We start from the raw sequence: 25,348 nt of genomic DNA, 5'->3' as shown, positions 1-25,348 counted from the left end.
TACACAAATGTTGAGCCATTGTCTCAGAGCCTCGTCTCTGCTGTGGCATATTTGCTTTGGCACCAAGACACTGGGAGTGCTGGGGTTTTTCCACATAAACATGCAGAGGTTATTTTAAAATTGTCTCTACCTTCTTCTCTCTCTCTCTCTCTTGGTGTGTGTGTCTTTAAAACGGGATAACGCCTTTGGTTTGTTCTCTGGTAGGAATTTGAATGACTTGCTTATTCCCAGCTCACCCCATGGTTTCTGCAGAGATATATGGCTTCTATTAGATGGTGAGAAACAGAAGGAGGTGGGTTGAATGGGGGTTTATCTACACAGAAGCAGATACCTCTCCATAAGTCATTGTTTTGATAGATTTGTGGTCAATGAGATTTGGGGATTCAGCTACAGTGCAAAGGGAGAGGTTGTTCAAACGTCCCTATTGTTCACCTAAGCATGTCCCAGATCCTCAACATCTGTGAGTGCATGTGAGTGTGTTCCTCTCATTTGTGCACGTCCTGCATGCTCTCAAGCTGCAGTGCATGTGACATCTGACTGTATCCACCCACTCTGGCAGTTGACAGACAGACAGACAGACTCTCCAGTATCTCTGGGGGAAGCAAACTATAGTGCATATGAAAATCAAGTATGCTGCGTTTTGCAGCCGGGCTGTGTGGAGATGGAGCATGACCCAGTGAAAATGCTTACAGCGCAAGATACAAAAAAAACATTGGTTAATTCAAATGATTGCATGGACGTGATCAGAAAGACACAAAGTGCAGAGAAGCAGCACTCTCCACCAGAAATGAGTCTCCTCTAGAAAATTAAAAATATACCATGCAGACACCCCGGCTAATGATGTATCACTGCTGGCAGCGAGAGAAAGAGAAAATTAAAAGCCCTGCAAAATGAGTCCAAGCTGTCTATTACAGGCACGTCCAATAATCAACACCAGCTCATCAGCATCTTGTGTCTGCCTGTCATTTCTGTTTCCCGTCCCTTTTTTAGTTTGTGGTTTCATCTCCTCTCTTTACCTTGATTCATTTTATTCCTCTTCAAGCTCCTTGTGTTTCCTTATTACATCTGATGGATATACCTCGATTATCTTCTATCAAACTCTCCTAATTGCGTGCCCACTCATGTTTCCAATCATCCCTCCCTCTCACACGATTAAAGACACTAAAAAGTCTAAAAGTGACCCAGAAAGTTCTGCACATCGTTTCAAAATAGCTTTTGCCGACGGTATTTGCAGAATGGGGAAACCCAGGAAAAACCTCTTGTTATTCTGACCGGAGGAATGTTCACGCATTATTGCAAGATGCTTAACCCTTCGTCAAGCCTTAGTCGCACCATACACATGTCCTGAATAGCTTCTTTTGTTATGTTACTTACAATATTTGAAGCAATTGGTTAACAAGGAAAGTCAGATCCAAACAGTGTATGGACCCTGTTAAACTACTTAAATCTCATATTCAGATATAGCTGCAAGTGATGGTGGCCTTGCAGCCATATCACCTGTGATTCAGGGACACTGCAGTAGTTCTTTTTGCCAAGTTAATAAGCTATAATAGCCTTCTCAATGTTGGACTGTTCATGCCCTCATAGGTCAGCTCTTGTGTTTCCCCGTGTCTCTCTGTATTTTAGCTTGTTTGCTATGCCCGGATTCTCCCGTTGCCTTCTGTTCAGCCATTTCTAATTGCTCTCACCTCCTATTATCACCCTCTTACTTTCTTCATCTACTACTTTCACCTTCTGATGCTCCTTCAGCCTCATGCCTTTCTCTTTTTGCCTCCCGGGACTATCCCCATACATAGAAAACGTACGGTCAACGTCTGCATTGCCACATCCGTGGTGTTGAACCCAGCAGGCCTCGTTCCTCACGCCTGTCCAATATCCCGCTGCTGCTCTTTGTGCAGTGCTTCTGCCTGCAGCGCTCTGCTGTATTTAGTGTGCTTCCCACTGTGGCGAGACAGATAATGGAAAAAGAGAAGAAAAGAACAGAGAGAAGTACAGGTGGAGACAGGAGGAGGTTGAAGAAATGAAAGAGTTCGGGCCTGACTCTTTCCTTTGTAGCCGCAGGCAGCTGTTGCTCTACGATGCCAATAAACAAACCTCTCCCCTTTGGTTGCACTTCATCTTGACAATCCAGCTTTTTAAGATAGGGAACCATGAAGAGTGTTGGGAAAGATAAGAGAGCGGGTGTGACACACAAAAAGGTCTGTGAGCCAAACCTGAACCCTTGGTTTCAGAAGCACATGGAAGAAGCTCAGCCAGCTGAGTCACCAGCGCTGCTTCCTAATACATCTCCTTGTTTTCTCCACTTTTTTTTTGAATAGGAGTAGAAACGCCTGAGTCCACGTTCTTTTTGTTGGCTTGTAACTGGATCCAGACGAGACAAATTCCCTCCAAAGACAAAAATAATTTCTATTGTTATCAGCAATTATGCAAATCACCCTAAGCCATTCCCAACATGTGGTCCCAGTTTTAAAAAATTCACAGCATTTTGTTTGAGTTATAAAGATTTATTTACATGCTATCTTGCGGTTTTCCCTTTTTAACTCAAAGGGAAACATTACACCCACACAAAGGGCCCCCTGAGGGCAGATAAAGATGGCTATGCTTTGTGTGAGCAATACTCAGTGGTTCAGAGTAGGACCACTGAGTATTGCTGAGCACAGGATGTTTATCTTTCAACCTCTTTACTCTATGATTAGGCTCCCATCTGATTTCCTTTTCTTTGCAATGATAACATTTGGTTGTCGCGTCTGTCAAATCATTCCACATGTAGTGCATTACTCTCGCAGCATGAAGACCAACCGAATAGATTTAACGTCTTTAGCATCAACACACCTCTGACCCACAACACCCCCCCCCCCCCCCAAACCCCCCCCCCCCCTCTCCCATTTTCACTTATGTAAGAAGGAGAGATTCCTGGGAATTGTTCAGACAAGGTTGCGACCCCATGTAGCTTCCTGTCAGACTCAACAAATTACTTGTGCTGAGAGAACAGCTCTGTTTTCCAGCTCAGATGTGCCTGGAGACAGTTGGACAACTCCATAGGAAACCCGCGGAGAACATGAATATTCTTTACCTTACAATTTGGGTCTAATTCAGCAGCTGTGTGTTTGTTGTTGGGATGTTCCTGGATCAAAGTCAATATTTGCTGACTAACACTACTCACTAGTCGATTAGTTGATTGAATCATAAAACTGAGAATAACACAAAAGCACTACTTTGAATCATGTGTTTACTAAAAATGGACGAATATGTTTCTTGGAAATATGTAATTTAGCAAGAAAAAGCATTACAAACAATGACAAATCGACTGAAGAAATCTTAGCAGACTAAGACCAAAATGGACGATTAGTTGATTTATCAACTAAGAGGGGCAGCCTCTATATATATATATATATATATATATATATATATATATATATATATATATACTGGACTAATCAAGCCATCATCACAAATCGTATCATCATCAAAATTCAAAAATCCTGTAATGACATGAACCCACAGATATGATCAAATCACTCAACTGTGGCTCTGTTGGAGAGATTTGAGAAACATGGCAATGACATCAAACGGGGGTATGACTGCATGTCAAACATTTGTCTGTGAATCAAATCAAGAGTGAACACACACAGTAGGCCCCTATCATGCATGTGTCTGTTGTAGCGAGCTGCTTTCCATGACATTTTCCAGATCTTCTCAATGGTAGTGAGTAAAATGGTGTCATGTCACACAGTTGATAAAAAACAAGAATGACACCCAGGTTGAAAATATAAAGAATTTTCCTTTAACCTAATATTAGGAACATTTCAGACTGTTAACACTACTGCCAACCATTTTGCAAAGCATATATACCGGTATATTAAATGTATGAGGAATGACTTGCTTCAGATAGTTCATCAGTCAACATTCAGTCAGCTGTAGTTACACATTCATCACATGGTAATGTAGTGTACAGCAGGGCTGTTTGTAGCTCCACCAGAGAGCCACTGCTTCCCATCTTTGCCTGTTATGTCATTGCATTCGTTTACATACAAAGTGTTCAACTGTCCCATTATAGATGGAGGGTGAGACACATTGGCCGTGTACTCTGGTCATTGTGGCTTAAGGGTTGATTCATGGTCTGGAATAACAACAAGACATGACAACAAAGAGACAAAATATGAGATGTAGCATGCTTCTACGAAGACAATAGAACACAGATAAAATAACAGGCACATAAACACTATCTCTACACTTTGCTCACTCAGTGCTATAGTCGCTCGCCCCCACAGGTCAGCAGAGTGCAGCCCTATAGGAAGAGGCTGTCTGTGGGAAAGAGCAGTCCAAAGCCACAATCCGGTTATTGCTGAGCCATGATTCACACACACTTAACGATACAACTCTCTCTCTCTATCTCTATCTGTGTTTCTTTTCCTCTATCTTTCCTTGAATGCTTTTTCCTTTGGGTCTTCATTTTTTTTCTTTTTTTCTCCAATTCTTCAGTTTGTCCTTCCAAACCTTAGAAAGAAGGGGATTGAGAAGTGACAATGAGATCAGATTAATTGATACTGGGTATTTGAATAAAAACTAAACTTACTTGGGAAGACGATAAGAAACTAAGTTTCAGTCCTGCCATCAGCCACTGGGAAGAGCTTCCTCTAAAATCAATGAAAACTGATCACAGTGTGTTCAAGCTGCAGGCGCAATGTTTCAATGTGTGTGTAACCTCAACATTTGCCAAGATTACATTTCTGACAACTGATGCACATTTTTCATCTCCATCTAGTGCACTGAGCCAACAAAGAATCCATTTGATTGTCTTGTTTTTTTTTTTTACAGTTTATTGACTCCAGTAAAAGCCATAAAAATCCATACAACCTATCATGCCCACTTGACCTGCAGTGCTATAAAGTGGCAAATCTTGTACAAAAAGCTAATTATTTCAAGTTGGAGTTGCTACTGTATTGCACCGAAGCTGTTCTTCTGAACACTATTTATTAATCATAGTAAAAATGTTTTTTGCCTTTGCTCCTCTTTCAAAACACAGATCTTTGCCAGCTCGAATAACACATAACCTTGTTTCGTAGAACTTTTGGGTTATAGTGACTCTGCTGGGTCTGAAATCACAAAAGCAGGGACATGTGACTTTTTGAAATACAAAGGAAAGCATCTGGGCAAGTCCGAATGCATAAGAAGCCTGAGAGACTTACAGAGGACGTGTCCACTTTTGTGCTTCTCTCTTTCCCATCTGAGCTGCTTTCCTCGCAGGCCGACTGCTCTTTAATTTCACCTCCGTGTCAGGCTGCACATAGCGACGACTACTACATGGAGCATAGATGAGAGGATTAAAACATTATAGAAAGAGGACATTCGTTATTCCTGTGTTTTTAGAGGAAAAGTAGAACGTGGCTCTTACTCTAATTGACTACCGTGTATATGCAAACATACAAGAGAAGACTGTATGGATGTCAATCAGCAATCTTCTATCTTTAAGATTTCATCTCTCTCTTAGGCGCACTTTCTCCTCACGTCTTTGTTTTTCATGCACACACACACACACACACACACACACACACATGTCTGAACACACATCCCTCACCAAAGTTCAGGTCATTTCTTCTTGAGCTGTGCAATGAGGTGTGTACTGTGTTCAGTTCAGTGCGCGTCTGTTTCAATGTATAAACAGCCTTTCCCCTGCCTGGAGGCCTTATCAGCAACTGGCCTTCCCCAGGATGTCTGCCAACCCTGGCTCGGCCCCAAATCTGCCCCCCACCCCCACCCCAAAAGCACTCACACACGTTCTCAATGGAAAATTCTGGTAATAGCTTGATTTACTGTTTTTTCCATCTTAAAACGATCTCAGTAATGGATATTTGTTTTTAGGTTACACTTACAGAGTTTGTACCGGCAGTATTAAGAGATAAGGTACATCCTGAAATGGGTGGAATTAGTCTGGGACTGATCACAACACAGTTTCATTTGCCATGAGCCATGGATCCCCACCTGGTGATACACAAATCATTCTCAATAGTTTTCTCGTGGATGATTTCTTAGTGCAGTGTCTTTGTGTCTGGAGATAAATGTACTGCTCAGTCAACAGCTCAAATGTCAGAAGCTGTCACAACCTGGCTGAGGGAACCGTAACACTCCTGACCCATTTTTGACAGGATTTTAACATTTAGAAAGTTTTACCTTTCGCTTCTCTCATTCCCACACACATAGAAAGCCAACATTCACCTGCACAGTGGAAATGTAACACAATTTGTGGGGGGGTTTACGTGTATGTGTGTGTGTGTGTGTGTGTGTATGTGTGTATGGAGGTAGGTCTTACGGAAGCTCAAAATTAATAAGAGGAGAATAAGCAGGCAGTGAGTCTCAAGCGTTATCCTCGTCTCCCTGACTCCATGTGCATCTTCCTTGCAGCAATGAGAAAACAGAGCCGTGAAAACAAAGGAAAAATGCAGCACACATTATTTTTGTCATGATGGCCAATGATATCGTCAGTCGGTGGCGCAAGGTCAGTCTCGACTATATATGGCCTTGAGCTGGAATGTTTAACCTCCAAGAAGAGCTATTGGATGTGTGTGTATCCAAGCAATAATGTATTGCTTCAATAATACACATGCATTTCTGAAAAAAGAATGCCAGTATACATTTAAATACGTTTGAGATATGTGGTCTGACAAAATATTTGCTAGATATTGTAAATCATGAAAATAATCTCTGTTCAAATCATAGACAGTATTTTGCTTGATAAATGTACAACTAGGAAAAGCATGGCAAGCATAAACACTGATGTTTTGCCTAATAGGATTTAACTGAAACGTTATGCATCCCCAAGCAAAAACATGGTCTCATTTATAAATAAAACATGGTCTTATTATAATGTGATATTTAAAACACAACTCTGAACAGTTGCATTCGGTGCACCTTTTAAGGTTCAACATGAGCTAATGTGTGTGTTACTGCATGGACAAAAAGAAGGTACACATCCTGAAATTGAACATTGTGAGTTTCTAACACTTCATACAATATTTTGCTTGTATATTTAGTTTTTTTTCCCCCACAAGGCTTCAAGCTGTTGGATTTGATGTAGTTTGAGAACTGTGAGCTTTGCCAGTAAAAGTATACTTTTTTTTGCACTTGCACCCACTCACACACATGCACACACATACTGCAGGATACACTTGCACAGATAAGTGTGTATTGCAAGACTTGGCATAATCTGAAGCTGCCAGTGTTATAATAATAGCACACACAGTTATGTTACAACACAAATCAGGCATTTAAATGATTAGCAGAGTATCCCCTACAGCATAATGAAAAAAGCATAATGATTCATTTACATTTCTAGAATAGGGATAATAATACAAAAATAAAGATATTTGACAATGTAACCTAATTGTAGGTGAGTTGAAAAGTTTTTCGGAGAAAATTTAACTTCTAAAGTCAGGCGGATGGGGAGAGGTGACAGCGATGGCCACGAATCATTAGCTAGAATTACATTCTGCATATTACAAATACTTTATTTTGCGTTTTCTAGTGTTTCTTTGTCACTCCCACAGTTATAAAACACTGCATATGACTCCAAGCTTTTATGCTGAACTGTATCTTTACGAGCTGTGGAGTGCAGCAGTTAAAACATTTTTAGGTTTTCACACACAGCCAGACACATTCAAACACACTCATTTGCAGAAGTCTGTTGTGCCAGACTTTACATAACGCTGCCTGTTGTTATTTCAACATGTTTGTTTTTGCTCCCGCTGCAGCAGAGCGATGCCACCTGTCCGCTAACTGTACCCTAGCACCTATTCTTGTGAGTCCACCTGGTGATGGCAGAGTCTGTCCTCCCAAGAAAAACTATTGTTTCAGTTTCAAAGGACTTTTGTTTACGTCCAAGTGACAAAGCCCTCTAGAGGCTAATTATGAAGTCAGGTGACATTGTTTTGTACAGAGGATGTTGGGGTCGATGGTCAACAAGACGTTGCACACAAGAGACAGTTGTTTGTTTAATAGATCATTGGATCAAATATATAGACAAATAACCAAAAACAAATAACCACAAAATCGGTGCAATATAAATACGTGTTATATACTTATTACACCGTGCAATTCAAACTTACTGCTGTCTGTACATATAATATTTCTAGTTATATTCAGTTATTGTGGATTTCTTTGCTTGCAACAATTTTGTGAGAAATTCATTCTTTACACAATTACTTTCATCACTTGTGTATGTACAAACGAATGCAACACTATCAATGCCCTTGGAAAGATTTGTCGGATAGTGTGCGCTGTTACTCCCATATTAATACTATTATTGCATGGTGCCCCTCTTTGTCATCGCCAGCCTTTGCCCACATCTCCGAGCGTGGCTGTTCAGAACAGCTAAAAGCTGTTTCCCTTCAGACGTGGTCAGAAGACTGACTGAAGACAACTCTTTTAAGCTATTTTTAGGGTTTTGTCTTGCCTTGGGAGACCGTTCCATGAAGCTATTTCCCCACAGGTCTCAGGATCATGTGAATCCCTCCACCAGGATTGAGAGGATCACTTTCACGTAAAACCATACACCCCAGCTCCTTCACTTCGCTCGGCTTCTGCCAATCGGCTTGTAGCTCCTTCACTTCGAGCTAAAAACTCAACAAAGTCACGACTGTTTGCTGTGCTGGCTCCTCATTGGTGGAACGAGCTCCCCATTGACATCAGGACAGCAGAAAATCTCCACACCTTCCGTCGCAAACTAAAAACACATCTTTTTCGACTATACCTTGAATAGGGAAGCTAGCGCCGTAGTAGCACTTTAGTAGCACTTAAACGTCTCTTACTGATAGCACTTTGTAGTTTAACTTTATTGAAGAAATTGTACTTTCTTGAATCTTGTTGTTCTGAGTTGTACTCATGGTTGAATGCACTTATTGTAAGTCGCTTTGGATAAAAGCGTCGGCCAAATGACATGTAATGTGATTTAATACCCTGAATTACTGTGAGTAACAACCCACCATTCAACTTCATACATCCCTCATCTCAACAACAAAGACTCAAAGACAAAGAGATACTTGAACTTTAGGCAGAATGCCTACAAAACGTTACTTGTTTCACACTATTTTGAGATTGCATTTAAAATAATTTTAACATGAGAACAAGCGAGACGGACATACAATAACCTCAAAACACAGTGAAAAGACAAGAGCAGAGTGAGACTCTAGAAGTCCTAGGGGTCTGAGGTGGGACCTGATCCCTCCTGACAGGAGACGGTTCATGTGATCGGCAAGTGGGAAGCTTAACCCTCGAGGCCGCATTAAACCCTCTTTCCGTCTACTGCTTTAGATGAAAGGATGTGAGCTGATGTTATGCAGCGTGTTGGACACATAGCACATGAGCTTGTGATGAAGGTCGGCATCATATTTAATCTCTATTTATACTCCTCATATTTCATGTGTAACGGCTTTCACTGTTCTGTGTATCCACATACTGCACTGTAACATATTGTCTCCACCACAAACTAGCAGACATCCTCACATGGTCTGCTTCCCTTATTCTTACTTGGTCACGACAGTATGTATGACTCAATTAAAGTGCAAATTAGCTATTAGACCACCAGCAGTGTGAATGTCAACTTGTCCATTCTGAATGAAAATGAGCCCTTTGGCCTCAATAAAACATCCATTCCGACGGGTTTTATTTAAAGGCCTGGCTTTGCTACAGCTGTGCCATGTATCCATATGAATATTTGATGTGCTCTCTATATCTCTGCACTCACATGGCATGGCAAGTTAAAGTGTGGAGGCTATATTTTACAGATGCCACGTGCTTGCTGCCGAGCTGTTTTAGGGTAGATGTTTGCTTTTAAAATGTGTTGCACACACTCCCTAAGAGGAGAATTAACTTTGGTGGTGCAAGAACAAGATAAGAGATAGCACCCATTAGCCTGGGCAGTTAGCCTATTTCAAGATTGTTAATTATTTACCTAATTTACAGTACAGAGCCAGCCGGGCCAACCCGGGGGTTTACTCATTCGACCGCTTTCTATTATTAAGATGGACAGATCTAACGAAAGGGTTTGCTCGTTAACTTTCACTGACGTGATAACTCAGCGAGGCACGTTTGCGTCTAAAAAGCACTTTTGATCCTGTGTGGAGCTCGACCTGGTCAAAGCAGGTCTCATGTGGCCCAGTGGCACCACAGTGGGGGCTGACTTTAAGTCCTCCAGCAATAATTAGACTGGTGCATGGTGGGACTTCACTGTAGGCCAGGCCTTGTGACCGCAGAATAACTACACGTGCTTGCACACATACCTCAAAAACACACTTTAGTGTACACACCAGTCGATGCGTGAATGAACACAAACACAAAAGGTTAGCGTACACACAAACACAAACAGGACCACTCTGCTGCATGTCTCCAGGCAGCAACCGCCGGTTCTGCCGAGTGAAGCCAATGTGGAAGTGTCTTAAAACGTGCATTCTCTATACTGACCAGCAGGGGGCGACTCAGATTCCTCAGATTGTATGGAAGTCTATGATAAAATTACCCTACTTCTCATTGATTTATTGCCTCAGTAAACATTGTGAACATGAATGAGTGGTCTCAATCGCTATAGTTTCAACTCTTACAGCATGATGTTCATTTTAAATTAAAATGATGATCCCTTTCAGAGTAAAATAGACAATAAAGCGGGGTATGCTTTTGGACGGGCTTACTGTGATGAAAGAGTTTCTGCCGTATTCGGCATCTCTACATCACTCCTCCTTATTGCAAATATGGCAACTTCTGTTCACAGGTTGCTAAAGAACAACAACATGGCGACAACCATAATCCAAGGTGGCCTTAATATAATAATAAGTGAACTCGAGGCTTCAAAACTGCAGTCCACAAATCAACAGGTGATGTGACAATGACTATGTCCACTCCTGATATTCAGAGTCTATGCATGTGTATCCCTTGTGGTCATTTTTCGCTTTGTGCACACTCGCATCTAAACACACTTAAAGTTGCTGCACTATCTATAACACACGGCTGATTATTGTGCGTGTGTGTGTGTGTGTGTGTGCGCTCCATTGAGCCCATTTATCTTTCAGGGCGTTATATTTTTCTGGGGCAGTTGGTTGCAGCGGGTAGGCTGGTGAATCTATTATACTAAGAGAACAGATAGTCTGACCAGCTAGAGAGCTTCTTCTCTTCTCTTTCCTCCACCCATCAGCGCCATCTCTGCCAACACCACCAGCCCTTTTCAACACTTTGCCCCTCCTTTTTTCTGTGTTTTTTTTTATCCTTTACCTCTCTGCTGAGGTTAAAAGAGACACAGGGGCAGTAGCACTCACAGAAACACAAACAGGAAGGACAGGAGGTGAGTGGATCTGTGTGGCAGGTGAGAGGCAAACCATCCCATGACAATTCACTCCCTTTTTCTGACTCATGCTCCTTTTTTTTGCTCGTGTCCTGTCATTACTTTTTTTCTCCGACATTCTTCTCTTTCTCATGAACAAATTTCCCTCTTTATTTCTCAGTTTTCCTTTGCCATAATTACATTCTGTTTACCCCACATTACTCATCCTCCCTTTTTGATCTGCTGCACCTCCCCTCACTCTTTTCTCACTCCATCTTTCGCAGTCTATTTTTACAGGGTAGAACATAGGTCACATGTTTTTGCCTAGGATGTGTGACAAAGAGAGAAAGAAGGAGTGTATATGTATAAATGTGTAAGTGCGTGAAAGAGAGAGAGAGAGGGGGGGGGGATGTTTTTCTGTCCGCAGAATGTTAGCACTCCTCACACGGCTTTGGCAGCTGATACAATACAGGAGGAATAAATGGACAGACTGCCTATCAGGCAAAACACTCGCTTGCTTGCAGCCGTACACACACACACACACACACACACACACACACACGTACACGTACACACACACACACACACACGCACACGCACTTACACACACACACCGGGAAATGAGTATTGAGCTACTCAGTGAGGCGATCAGCCAACTCTTTTTTTTTACGAGGTGGTATTCGAATGTGCATGTCCGATCTGTGTTCTCCAACATGTGTGTGTGTGTGTGTGTGTTTTCCTGTGTGTGGGTTGTAAGGCTGTCATCATGCTAAAATCAATAGAGTGTGAATTTAGGAGAGTTGTCCTGCCTGCTCTGCAGACGGTGCTGCACACCCATCGCCGGCCTGGCTTCACACTCTGTTGGTGTCAGGCAGGCTCTTTATCACCGGGGGGGGGGGGGGGGGGGGGGGGGGGGGGGGGGTGGGGGGGGGTGTGACTGTGAGGGGGAATAAATTGTGTCTGAATGTGCTTCCATGCACAAATGTCTTATTTCATGTTTGCCCGACTGTGTTAGAATTTTCCGATTGCCTGTGAGTGTGTGCGCCTCCTCTATTTTGGCTGTGTGGTAGAAAGTGATAATTAATGAGCAGGGGGACCCAGATGTATTTATAACCCACGTTTCCGTTAGAGCATGTTAATACATCGGCTCAAACTTACTTATATTGTACATTTGAATATTTTATACATGTTTATGTGTGTGCAAGTTGTTTTTGCCTGTCATAGTGAGTGACTTGGCAGCGCTTTAAGTGATCTTAGTCTTGTGTTTAATGCAGCGCACTTCTCATTCCTTTTCTCTCTTTTTCTCTGCCCCATGTCTTATGTACTTTTCACCTTTTTTTTCTCACCACATTCCCTTCTTCTGTCTTCTTTCTCTCCATCTTCCTGCCATCTCTTCCTCTGCCACCCGTCTCCAACTGTCCCTGCTCATTTCACCTCGCGTCACCATCCTTTTCAACGCATTTTGACATCTGCTAATGTTGACATAGAGACGTCGGATAGCCCACATTCTAATTAGCGGTAGCAGTTACTTCACCACCCTCATTAACTTACATGAGCGGATGTAGCCGTAATGCTAACGCAGATCCAGCTAGAAGGGGTTGGCTGTGTGCTCCGATGAATAATAGATGATGTGTCATTTCCCTTATCGTTAATGAAAGCAGGCAGCTGCTCCTTGTGCTGCAATACCACTAGGGCATGAGGAGAGCCGCCTGAAAACAGAAGATGTTTTCATTCTGTGTATGGAAAGATAAAGTGATGGGCTGATAAGAAAACAGTTGCAGGGTGGGCTTGGTCTAAGGGTTATCTTTGCTTTGACAGTTGAGGCAGAAGCAGGACAGTGGTAGTCATGCTACGGCCATGTTGAAGCTAATACAGATACAGTTGAAATGGCATCTGATTTTTGGTCCTCTATTAAAAAAAGGTGCAAAAGGATCCAATGATTTAAAAACATCTCGTCCAGTGTAGACAGAGAAAGTCTTTCCTCCACCTCCTCTCCTGTGCTCACTCACTGAGTATTTAAAAATAGCCGATTACATAGTGCAGATGTCATATACTATATAAGTATAACATTGTGATTTGATTGATGGTTTTAATGCAGCAGGATGTGAATTAACTCCTCTGTTAGCAGGGACCAATTGAATCACACATAAATATAAATATGTATTTAATACACATGCAGATACAGTGTATCCCCGTGTGTTCGGCTACAGATGTTGAATAGTATTTATTGCAAAATAGCAAACCAAATCTTATATCTCTGTCTGATTATTGATAACGTTTTACAGTCTTTCTCACTGCTCATTCAGCTGTAATCTGACTGAACAAACTTTGGACAATTAAGGTTCATATCATTTATACTTTGAGAGCAGCAGTGTGGTGTAAATCTAAGCAATGTGCAGTACTTAATACAGCCTTGCTGATTGGCTGAGCGTCAACGAAGAACCATGGCTCAAGGTGGAAGGTGACGTGTGAAGGCCATTTGTGAACATGGTCCGATGTATCCAAAATACTGTCAGTGGTCTAAATAAAAGGCCGGATATACTCAAAAATGGATACAGATAAAGTTCTGTTTATTCAACATTGGGTGTCTGTATATATACGGAGATGTTGACATGGAAATAAGAGGATCAGTTTACTCATCACGTGCTGCAAAGAAACGGGGCTCTAATATTCGGCAGCAGCCTCAGCAAATCTTTCCAAGTTGAACATAACGATACATCGGAGGTCATCCTCCACATGCATCCTGTACATCCTTAGTCATCTATCTGAATGTGAGTGGAATCTTTGGGCCTTGAAGTATTTGATTTCCTTACAACTAATTTCCCTTACGCTGAGGCAAAGGAAGCTTGCAACTGAACAATAGAAAGGTAGACTTAAAAGCCAGCAATTGGCGCCTTTTCGGTTCTTTCATTTTTTTTTAATAAGCACGAGTTTCTATTGTTTGCTCTGAGCTTAGACAGATTATTACTATTCAGAAGTCATTAACAGAACATGCTGTTTGATGTAAACTGAACTAAAGCAGTAACTGGCACAGATGGTTAGTTTTTTGTCTCTTTTGGGCTCTACAAATAACTGTCAACCAGCAAAAGACTGGATGTAAAGAGCTTCTTCGTTTAGTTTCCCCCATATATTCACTGTTGTACCGTGAAGACAACTTCTGCTTTTCATATTAAAATTCATGTTCCACTTTAATCAAGTATTAAGTGCAACTCATAATCTTAATTTGCAGTTCCACACATAAAAAGCGTCTGACCTAAAATAAAACAGTAGCCTACTCACTGCAGCCCAGTGGGATGATTTAGACACTGCTTAATGAAGCCCATAGACAGAAGTTCCCTCTCTCATTTTGTCTCTGGGGTTGATTGCCAGATGTTGTGTAGCATGGAGGGAACAATCTGTCCCCTTGTGAATACAGACACTGTCATACTGGACCAGACTAGAGCATTATGGATTAGGACTGAAAAGAAGAGGCCTGGAGATGTATTACAGTACTAGAGTATAGTGTTGTAATAGACAGAGATAATCTTAGACTGGAGTGGGATGGACCAGACTGTGCTCAAATAGCTCTTGCAGAGCAAAGGGACTGATCAGTTCCCACAGAGCACACACAGACTCACCAAGATATCAGATAAATGTCTCCTAGTTCTGTCTTCATGTTCTGGAGGCCGACAACGTCTTTCATTTGATCTGGTTCAGCAATCAGAAACTTTCCATTTGCCTTATCAGGGAATGTCCCCAGTTTGCTGCTCATTATGTGTCATTATGCAAGATTGTGATCTACACCTGCAACTCACTAGTTGAACTAATTACGCCAGCTGCGCCCCTCACTCACACTTTGTATCACCGGGAACTGCTCTGTAATGGGCGCAGATGAGTACAACATGATAGGATAACAAAATAAAGCACTGCGGCCTAAAGCATAACCTGCTTCATCATCTAAATGTAAACTTACTGGATTGTCTATTTTACTCTCAATGAGACCATCAAAAATCGCTTGGTTACAATGTGGAGAATGTTTAGTGAGGAAATTATTGAAAAGTGAGAAGTAGGGTCATTGTCATTGTCCTGATCTAATTAATGTATCTGCTGAAGAGAGCAACTTAGAAAACTCCTGTAAAAACAGCTCAATATTGTTTTTAATCCACTAAATTACAATGTTGATTATACATTTTAATAAGGTACCTATAAACACCCACATTAGGTTGTAGAGTAATCTTTCACTCTGGTGCCCTATTAGAGAGCATATTGTGCTGCTTTGTTGAAATTGCCCTTCAGTAATATATAATGAGAGTCAGTGTATTGAGCTCGACATCCCTGCTTTCATTCTCAAGGTAGCACATGGGTAAACAGAGATAGCTGGTCCCATGTCAGGGCTGTGATAAGGACTCGCGGCCTCTGTCATTGCTGCTGTGGTGTTCCCACAGGATCTTGAGAGACGGGCGGGTGGTGCTGACACACTGAGGACAGTCACACAGGGAGCATGGGGCCCTGGAGCTGGAGAGCCTCCACTGCCCGGGAAGCGTGCGAGGGTTGTTGTAAAGCTCACGACCGGAGCCAAGAGCCACCTTTCAGCTGGTAGCAGCACACTGCCACAGAGGAAATGCACCCAGTGAGGGGCCCGAGGCCCCACAAGGGGGGTCCTGACTTGCCAAGTTGAACCCCCATGGGCCGACTGCGTGGAGCCCACCCAGTTAAAATTGTTGAAAAATATATTCTGTTCACGATAAAACAGTTTTCCTCTCCTCTGACGCTGCCGGGCCACAGTGATTTAGTGTGTGCGTACGAGAAGTAAGGCATTCACGTTTAATGTGATGCAGTGCGAGGCAGAAAGTGACAGAATGAGAGCTGGAATAGTTGGAAACATAACGGTAAAGTTGCTTTGCGTGTCTGAGATATGAGTGTGTACAGCTGCCACTCCCATCTCTGCTTTTTTGTTACACTTTCTCTTTCCCCGCTTTCTCCCTCCCAACCGCCCACCTCCTGTCCCCTGCTTGCGCTCTCAAATCGTATTTCCTGTCGGCCTGTCTTCTATCTAAGTCTGCTCTGTGTCAGTGCATCAGACTAATTCAATATCCGATATACAGACACTCCAATGTAATGACCCATGACATTCAATTAATGCTTCCCCCCTTTTGCCGGTAGGTTGGGTCAGCAGTAATGCTCTGTGTGTGCGTGTTGGTCTGGTCCAAGCTTGACATGCAGTGCAACCTTAATTTATATCATCATATGCTGTATTTGCAGAAATATCAGTTTTCCCCTTCGATTGTTTTGACATTTTGAAATGCAATGTTGGGTACTTCTCTGTGAGTCTCGGTTTCAAAATACCCTAAAAACACAACCGTATTACTTTGGTTGAGGTTTCCACGCTGATGACATGAAAACCTCTGGCTGTCAGTGTGAGCTTATTTACTCTACACTCATTATTCCTGTCTTCCGGGCTTCACATTACCGACGCCGTCGCCTCTCGACCAGCTGTCACGCTTATTGGATTGGTGTTGAGTGATTGCTGGATGTCCTGTAAGGGGTTATAAAGTTCATGTGTGAGAGACTTCAAAAACAGTGACTCAACCAGACACACACACATAGACCCACATACTGCGATCAATGTAAGCACATACACGTAAACAAGCACTGACAAAGAGGGCGACTAAAGTGGTGCTGATAGCCATGTCCTCCTTTTAGCCTTGTGTGGCCTGTAGCAAACACTGTCAGTTTGGATAAGCCTTTATGAGCTTTTAGCTCATAGTCATTATGACTGTAATCCATGACTGTGGATCATTTATCATCAGGGGTTTCCAATATTTAATCACCAGCCTAACCTGGATCATCTACTATCTACTGTGCTTAGGGATGGGGCAATATAGGATTTCATCAAAGATCGCAATTAAAAACAAGAATTATCAAGATAAGGGAGAATATAAAAAGCTGTCTAGCTCTCTATCATGGTGAAAGTGAAAAATAGAGCCTGATTTTAAAATGATGTGAGAAATAATGTAGAAGAAGAATTTATGATTACCTATTTAAGATTGTTTGTTTTTCACGAAAAGGATGTTCACAAAAAATGATGTGTCCTATAAGTGATGCAATAAAATAATTATGTCTTTACATTATGTAAGGTTAAATGATTCCAATATCTTTTAGTGCCTTTTTAGAGTTTTTATGATTTTGATGATTATCAGGATAATGTCGTGAATTGCAATTATTTTGACTAGGATAATTACATTTTCATATTGTCCCATGCTTAACTGGCATACACTGTCTATATGTACACAATAATACTGTGGATGTTTAGAGATTATATATATCGTGGCTCATAATTCTTAGTAATCATGCATATTATGCTGAAGCTCATCCCTGATGCTCTGAGATCTTTCATTAGCCTAAAAATTCATTGAGAGGAAACTGCACTGTAGAGAAGGAAAGGTCTTATTTATTTATTTATTTCTGTCAAGTCACTCATTGTTAGTGTGGCAATTTCTTTAACAGCATCATCTTTTCGGTCACTTCTGCCCTCATTTATTACTGTCATACTTGTCTGCCAAACAGGCTTTCATTCTTCATCTTTATTCACATGTTCTGCACTAGATTTCTTCTCTCCTCGCTCCGTTTTGTTTAGCTCCCCCTCCTACTGCCCCTTTTCCTGTCTCTCCTACTGTCTCTCCGTTTCGGTAATGATCTAATTAAGGAGGGTTTTGTTGCCGGCCTACTGTGCATAATTGCTAGTGGGGTCTCTCTGTACTTCACTCAGCAATTACGAGCAGCATTCTTCTGCTCCCGAGACGGCTAATTAAGCCTTAAGGACAGCAAGCCGATTGTAGTCGCATTAAGCATCAGGAGGAGTCAGGAATGCCTATGCTCTTCTCACTCCTGGGACACGCATACGTAGTGGATTGAAGAATGGTTGCCATGGCAGCAATCACATGGTGTCAGATCCTGTGCAGAGGTTGTCAGTCAGTTGATCTTCGTGTCTCTCTCTGTGTGCATGTATATATCTGTTCATCTGTAACAAAGACAACAATCCTGCTCCAGGTTACCAGCTCTTTTTATTATTAAGGCTCAATCTATGAAGACGGTATAGATTTCTGTTGAGGCCGCTGGGTGGACTGGCTGTCATTTTGATTGATTGCAATTCCAGCACATGTGATGCTTGCCTTGCAATATGTGGCCACTCAGCACAACACACAGCTTGACCCTGTGGCCCGGACTATTCAAGTCAATTCAATTCAGTTTATTGTATATTGGGCTTTACAATCTGTACACATACGACATCCCTGTCCCAGGACCTCACATCAGATCAGGAAAAACTCCAAAATAATTTCACGGGGAAAAAAGGGAAGAAACCTTCAGGAGAGCAACAGAGGAGGATCCCTCTCCCCGGATGGACAGAAGCAATATATGTCATGTGTACAGAATGAACAGCATTACAGAGTTACATAAACACATTCAATGAATATGAATGAAGAATGTATGACTCAAATCAACGCAGTTATTTCAAATGGGTCCACGAGACCTTTATCTTCTTTGAGTGTAAACATGGTATTAAAATAGGAAAGGACAGAGGTAACATCAATAAAGCTTCACTGTTGCATTATTATAACTCTTTATGTTGCAATATAGCATTGGTTATAATATCTGTATTAACCTGTGTAACCCAGGGACATAATAAAATACAATGCATGGAAGCCTATAAAAAAACACACCTGTCGTATACCTGTTCCAATACATACAGTAAACTGCATAATACTGTGCTGGACCGCCTACTAAAAATAATGAAAATGATGAAGTTTAAACTCCAGCATGTATTAAACTAGCGCTTCAGGCAGAGCAGATATTTTTCGGCAGTCCACAAATTTGAATTGAAATCACATGAATAATGTGTGCCTATTTGCTAAATAGCCTTAAAGTTGCCATTTGTCAGTGAGGGCTCAAGTGTTCATTTAATATGGATTTGTGCGGTGCAGCAATCTGACCGAATTGCCAGGTTTTAAAATTTGTAGTATATTTTATTAGGAGGCTTTATATAAGCCCCTTCAAAGTTTTGACCCCCCTTTCTGAATTGTTTTCCATCTCACTTAACTCTACTCTTCAGCAAGCACATTGTAAAAGAAGAAAAAAAGGACAAGTAGCTCCAGTTTCTTGGCTTCTCCAAGTGGAACAAATTATACAAAGTGGCACCAAATGGAAAATGTTCCCTTTTGTGAGCCTTTCCAGGGTTTTGTTGACTTTAAATGGCTTCTAAAGGTCTGGCTCAGCAAGGCAACTTAAATTAAGTTAATGAACACAATGGTGCCACCTTTCACCCTCATTGCACTATTGCTGTTGCTTGGTATAACTTCATAATGTTGTCTTCAGTAGAGAAGCAGAGACTGCACTATTGTATGAGTCAGTGATAATGTAGTTTTATACATTTTCTGTACTGAATCAGTGAAAATATTCAGTGAATCTTTGAGAACAAGTAACTTCAATAAAGAAAAGCTACCTTATCCACAAACACTATTTTCCTTTGTTTATTTGATTTCCCAGATCTGTCATCCTCCTGTAAAAATTAGACACAGCAGAATGTAAAATTCAGTTCTGTTCAGACGACAATTATGGATTATATTTACGTTTCTCACACAGCTCTCATTTCTGCTTTATCCAGGCTGCAAGCTCCAACTGAAGCAAACACAAGTCGATGACTGAGAACTCCGCCTCCCATGATGGACAAGAAAAGTGGTGAGTGTCATTAAAGCCAACAAAACAATCCCCTTGCTTCTTACTTGTGGCGCCACAATTCAGATTTTTCTTATTTTTTTACAAATGTAAACACAGTAATTGTGTCATGTAAGGTTGTACATTATATATCTGACATAAAGAGTTAAACAGTTAACTTCCTGTCCTTGTATGTGGCCAAAAGCAGTGAAGGGTATATTTCCTTCAGGCGATAACTGTATTCATAAATTGACACAGCATGAGCAGCATGTTGCATGCTGATTAGTTTGTTTTGGCACAATCACTGCATGATAATTACTTCCCAGTAAGTGATATGGTTTTACATAATGCAGCATCATGTGTACTGCATTGTACTCACTATTATTATTGTAATTGTTATTATTCGTAGAGAAGCATTGTTTGATTGATTGACTACATTTATTGATTTTCATGTTAATTCCCTACAGCCAACGGCTTTCAGACCAAGGCCAGTGAGGGTGGCATTCAGAGGAAGCAGCTGCCCTACTCAGTGGAAACGCCCTATGGCTTCCACCTGGACCTGGACTTCCTTAAGTATGTTGACGACATTGAAAAAGGCAATACCATCAAAAGGGTCCACATTCAGCGCAGGGTCAAGGGCCCAGCCAAATTCAGCACACTGCCCAGAAATTTCAGCCTTCCTGGGCATGGGGCCAGGCCTCCCCCGAAGGAAAAGGACAGCACATGGTCTGGGACGTCCACCTTGGGGCCCAAGCCTAAATCACGGGTTACAGAGGTCCAACAGATCTTCGACTTCAGGGCAAGCGAAGGGGGGACTTCCAGCCAAATCAGTAGGGGGACGACCAGTCAAAGAGCTGGCTATGTTTCAGCAAAGCCCAGAGATGAAGTAGGAGCTGGGTCTGAGGATGTTGAAGAGAAAACTGCAGGGTTTCAAAGCCGTCCGAACCTGCTCCGAGCATCAAGCATGCCCGTCACCCTACAACAGAGGAAAGGTTCTGATTCGAACAGTCCAGACCGGATTGTGGGAACACCAGAGAGTGGCTCGACGGAGAATGTTTTTCGCGCTTCACCGGACATAACAGAGAGACGGTGTGTTCCACAGGATCGGACAGGGCTTCACCAGCAGATCACAGTGGCACTGAAGCGGGTCAGAGAGCTGGAAGAGCAGGTCAAAACCATCCCAGAACTCAAGGCTCAGATCTGCTCATTGAGAGAGGAGAGGGAGAAGCTACTGCTTCAGCTCCTAGCCCAGGCCCAAGCCCAGGTTTCCTCATTATCCTCTACAATAGCACCCAATTCTGATTCTGGGACGCACACTCAGCCACAACGACACAGACCTTCAGAAGGGCTCAACTTAGCTCTGGTGACTCAAACCACTGGAGATTTAGAAGGTTCAGAGTGTGCGTCAACAAAGCTAGTAACAGGGAAAGGGAAACAAACAGAGAGGGAGATAAATCAAAAATCTTTGAAGAGTTACTCGGCACATGGAGAAACAAGTGTTCAAGAATCGGTGAGAGAAACACGACTGTCAGATAAAACGGACATACAAAAAGAGACATTAGAGAGTACAGTGGAGCATGCAGTGCAAAAGCTATCACAGGACATTGCAGGACAGGAATTAACATCACTTAGGGGGGCTATAAAAGACGCAGAGACCAGCAGTATTCAAGATGGTGATGCAGCAAAAGAAGACAAACTTGAGGACCCAGACAATATGCAGAATCTGCAGGAAAAGCTAATGCTACTGGAGGCTAAACTTACTCAGGCTAGCCAAGATCTGGAGAGAACCACAAGTCTTTTGAAAGAACAAATAGATGAGAACAAGGAAAAAGAGGAGAAGATACTACAACTGAGTGATGGAGTGAGAGTGGAGGTGTGTACACCGGATGGACAAAACAGGCCAAGAAGAGAGAGTATTGACACAGGGACAGAGACAGAGAAGGTAGATTTTGCTCACCAAGAGACAGAGACAGAGTCACTTGGTAAAGTAAATCAGGGAACAGATACAGCACAAATCTGTATTGAAGTGTGTATACCCACATCAGGGGCTGGAAGTATCGATCAAGGAATAGAAACTAATAAAGTTGACACAAATGAACAGTTGATAGAGATGGAGGCAGAAGAGGCTGCTGTGAGCCCACCAAGACCCAGAGCCAACAGCATGGAACGGGGCACAGCAACGGAGACGATCGCCACTCAGGATCAGATGACCGAGACGCCCGGAGCAGAAAGGGTAAACCAAGTCACCGAAACCGAGGGTGAGACCGTAACAGACCATCCACAGAGACCAAGGGCCAGCAGTGTAGACCGGGGGACAGAGACGGAGAGAGTGAACACTGTGGACAGGGTGACAGAGACAGTGGAAGCACAGAGGGCAGATCAGCAGACTGAGACAGAGGTAGAGAGATCACTGGGTAACAACCCAGCCAGAGATGCAGAGGCAGAGAGTCAAGTGAGAGAACGTCCTTGCAGTGAAAGATTAGAAAAGGTTGGCCGTGTGGTTGGTAACAGAGTGGAGGATAAGAAAGCAAATGAAAGAATTCAAGTAGATAGTGGAGAAAGTGAAAGTGTGGCCGTAAAAGAGAGTTCAATTACAGTTCTAGAAAGCAGAGTTGAAGAAACTGTAGTTTCAGATATTGAAAGTCAGGACCAGGGGCATAGCAGTGCACTTGTTGCAGCAGGAGAAAATACAGAATCCAAGATTGAAATGTTTACTTCGCAGAATGACTCAGGAACAACAGAAATTGAACCTCTAAAGAGTGAAGTAAGACAAATTGTTGAAGCACACCAGATTGAAAAGGAGACTGTAGAGAGAAAACAAACAGCAGAAGGTGTGATTGCGTGTGCATCATTCACAGAGACTGTGGTCACTGACACAGTTGTAGTAGTAGGAGCAGCAGAGAACGCAGCAGAGAACGCAGCTGTCAAGACTGTGGCTCCTGTACGACCCCAGAGAGGCCGAAAGCTCTCAGCAGAGCAGGCACCGCCAATATCTGCTCTAGTTCAGGCTGCTCCCGTGCGTCCTCGTAAGGGATCTGGTGAAACTCAAGCGCAGCGCTCCCAGCCCCAGACAAAAACACATCCCAAGGTGCAGGTACAAGTTCCACTTCAGCTTGAGGCCCAAACCCCTAAAAAGCTCTCTGAACCACAGGTAAAACATCAAGCCTCACGTCCGGCTCAGGTTGAGGATAGCACCCTAGCAGAGAGGCCTCCTGGGGAGTCTTGTGGGAAACGATCAAAATTACAACTACAGACTGAGACTCCAGGCTCCAGTGTTCAAACCCGTACCAAATCAATTCAAGCACAGTCTCAAACCACTGCAAGTCGACGGAATTCTAAAGAACTTAAAGGTGCACACCCTTCGAATCGAGGGTCAGGAGAAGCCCAGACCCGCCCAACTCGCCAGGGATCATTGGAGGCTCAACCTCCATCTCAGGGCTCTCGCAGAAGTCCCAGTGAGACTCAACAACCTCAAAAAGATAGCAACCAGACACAGTCACTGCGCAGAGGCTCCAGCGAAACCGCTCAGCGTTCTGGTTCAAGTGAAACCCAGGCCTCACGTCGGGACGCTGGCGAGGCAGAGCCTTCTCGCAGAGGCTCTTGTGAGTCACCAACGTCGCCTGCGGCTTTGGGCCAAGTCGTAACCCGGTTGACAGGGCTTCTGGGCGAGCAGTGGGCACAGCTGGGGAGCAGCTCTGGAACTCAACAGCTGGCCAGTCAGCAGGAAAGCCCCAGCACACAGAAACAGACGGCAGGGAAAAGTGCAGAGGCACCGAAAGGAGCATCAGCCAAGCCTTCAGGGAAAGTAGTCCCTCCAGCAACAACAGGGAAATCAGCAGGGAAGGCTGGTCCCTCCAAAATGAGCTCAATTCAAAGTCAACTGGTCAGCTCCCTCAGTGTCCTCTCTGCCTTCTACTCACCAAGCCAGAAAGCTGCTGCTGCCAGCAAACAGCAAGAACAAGGTAGGCCTGTCGTTCACTTTGTATCCCATGGTTTATACTGTATATACATATGTGCATCTGACTGTCAAATACTTGCTTCCCTATTTGTTATAGACTCAATGAGCTGAACCTGTTTCAAATTACTATGTTTACAACTAGGTAGCCTAAATATCAATTTTCCATCCATACTTCTCTCCCCTGAACAAAAAGGCCTACAGGAGGAGTCAAATATTGCTAGAATGTTTTGACAGATTTTTCTGGGGTCACTTTTGTGGAGCTTTTTAATAGTTCTGGTAGAACATTTATTCCCTCATATCAGAACACGTCTTAGCTGCTGTAAGACACACGCTATCACTATCAAACTTACAGCAAGGTGGTGTAAGTCGGGACTGTAGTTTATTTTCACTGCAACCTAAAACCACGACAGTCCTATTTAATTATTCAGAAATAAACTGCTGTCAACACAAGGATTATTGTGTACAGTACCTGACTCATTAGACATGCAGTACTGTTAGGACCGGAGTGAAGAGTACTGCTTGACATCTTTACAGGGTACTTACTTGGACTTCACTCAGCTGTCACTGTGACTAGATATCAGTTTGACTCTGCAGTTAAAGTAGAACAATGTCAGGAATAATTCATTTCCCTCTTATCTGAATTATATTATCTTCTAGATACTTCATTATCCAATACTTTGCCAGGAGTCTAATGACTCTGAGTGATATGGACTGTGATGTATTGTCACATCCACCCGCTAATACTCTACCAATTAATGTCGGCGGTCTACCTGAGAGGAAAATGTCTTCCTTGCCTTCAAGTTCGTTCATATTTATTTGAAGCTTTTCTCTTTTCTTTGCACAACCCGTTTCCCTATAATTTATAATATACAATACATGTACAAGCCGTCTTTAATATTTATACATGCATTGTATTACAGTAACATTAGTGTAAAACTGCAAACCGCATCATCATGCTTTGTTCATCAATGGTGGCAGCACAACACATATTGGGTTTTAAAGACAGAGTGGACAATCACATGCTGCAAAGCCCTTGTGAAATAACATCCAATTACCACCATGCAATATCAAGTACTTATTTCATGCTTCGCACAGTATAGACAAACACACAACCGCACTCCTACAGAGAATTGCACACGTACAAGCACTTACTTACACAGTCAAATGGACTCTCAAGCACACACACTCACTCACACACACACACACACACATCAAAGTGACAATGCCTTTCTTCCCTCCCGTTATGTCTCACTGTTCTGTTTCTGGCCCAGGAGCTGAAGCACACAATCATTCTGCTATCACACACACATTTTATGTTGAGAGTTCATTTCAAGTTCAGTGTTGGGAGTACAGAACACAGGAGTGGTTTTAAAGTGATTTGTGTGTGTGTGTGT

At 42.6% G+C, this 25,348-nt stretch overlaps 1 protein-coding gene and 1 long non-coding RNA gene across 7 annotated transcripts in view; one reads left to right on the top strand and one right to left on the bottom strand.

The window, feature by feature from the left end:
- Window positions 1-25,348, top strand: part of kank4 (KN motif and ankyrin repeat domains 4) — a 60,447-nt gene that overhangs the window by 22,767 nt on the left and 12,332 nt on the right. The window contains exons 1-3 of one of the 3 annotated variants that reach the window (XM_034531320.1): window positions 11,072-11,326; window positions 19,947-20,020; window positions 20,464-23,958. In XM_034531320.1, coding sequence (XP_034387211.1) covers window positions 20,002-20,020; window positions 20,464-23,958 — 3,514 coding nt within the window. In that variant the 5' untranslated portion in view covers window positions 11,072-11,326; window positions 19,947-20,001. Of the gene's footprint in view, window positions 1-11,071; window positions 11,348-19,946; window positions 20,021-20,463; window positions 23,959-25,348 lie in introns of those variants that run through there. The other 2 variants (XM_034531319.1, XM_034531321.1) reach the window with 2 other exon arrangements.
- On the bottom strand, window positions 3,435-13,036 carry LOC117729918. Of its 4 annotated transcripts, XR_004609403.1 has the most exons (4): window positions 12,857-13,036; window positions 5,190-5,300; window positions 4,577-5,096; window positions 3,435-4,497 (listed from the first exon to the last, which is right to left on the bottom strand). It is a non-coding gene; the product is annotated as an uncharacterized LOC117729918 (long non-coding RNA). The 4 variants fall into 4 exon arrangements; XR_004609402.1 differs by having other exon boundaries at window positions 4,577-5,300; window positions 12,638-13,036; XR_004609401.1 differs by having other exon boundaries at window positions 4,577-5,300.

Source organism: Cyclopterus lumpus, chromosome 4, assembly GCF_009769545.1.
Source record: "Cyclopterus lumpus isolate fCycLum1 chromosome 4, fCycLum1.pri, whole genome shotgun sequence".
Classification (NCBI taxonomy): Eukaryota; Metazoa; Chordata; class Actinopteri; order Perciformes; family Cyclopteridae; genus Cyclopterus; species Cyclopterus lumpus.
Note: the sequence above shows the minus strand (reverse complement) of the source record. Positions and strands in the feature narration are given on the sequence as shown.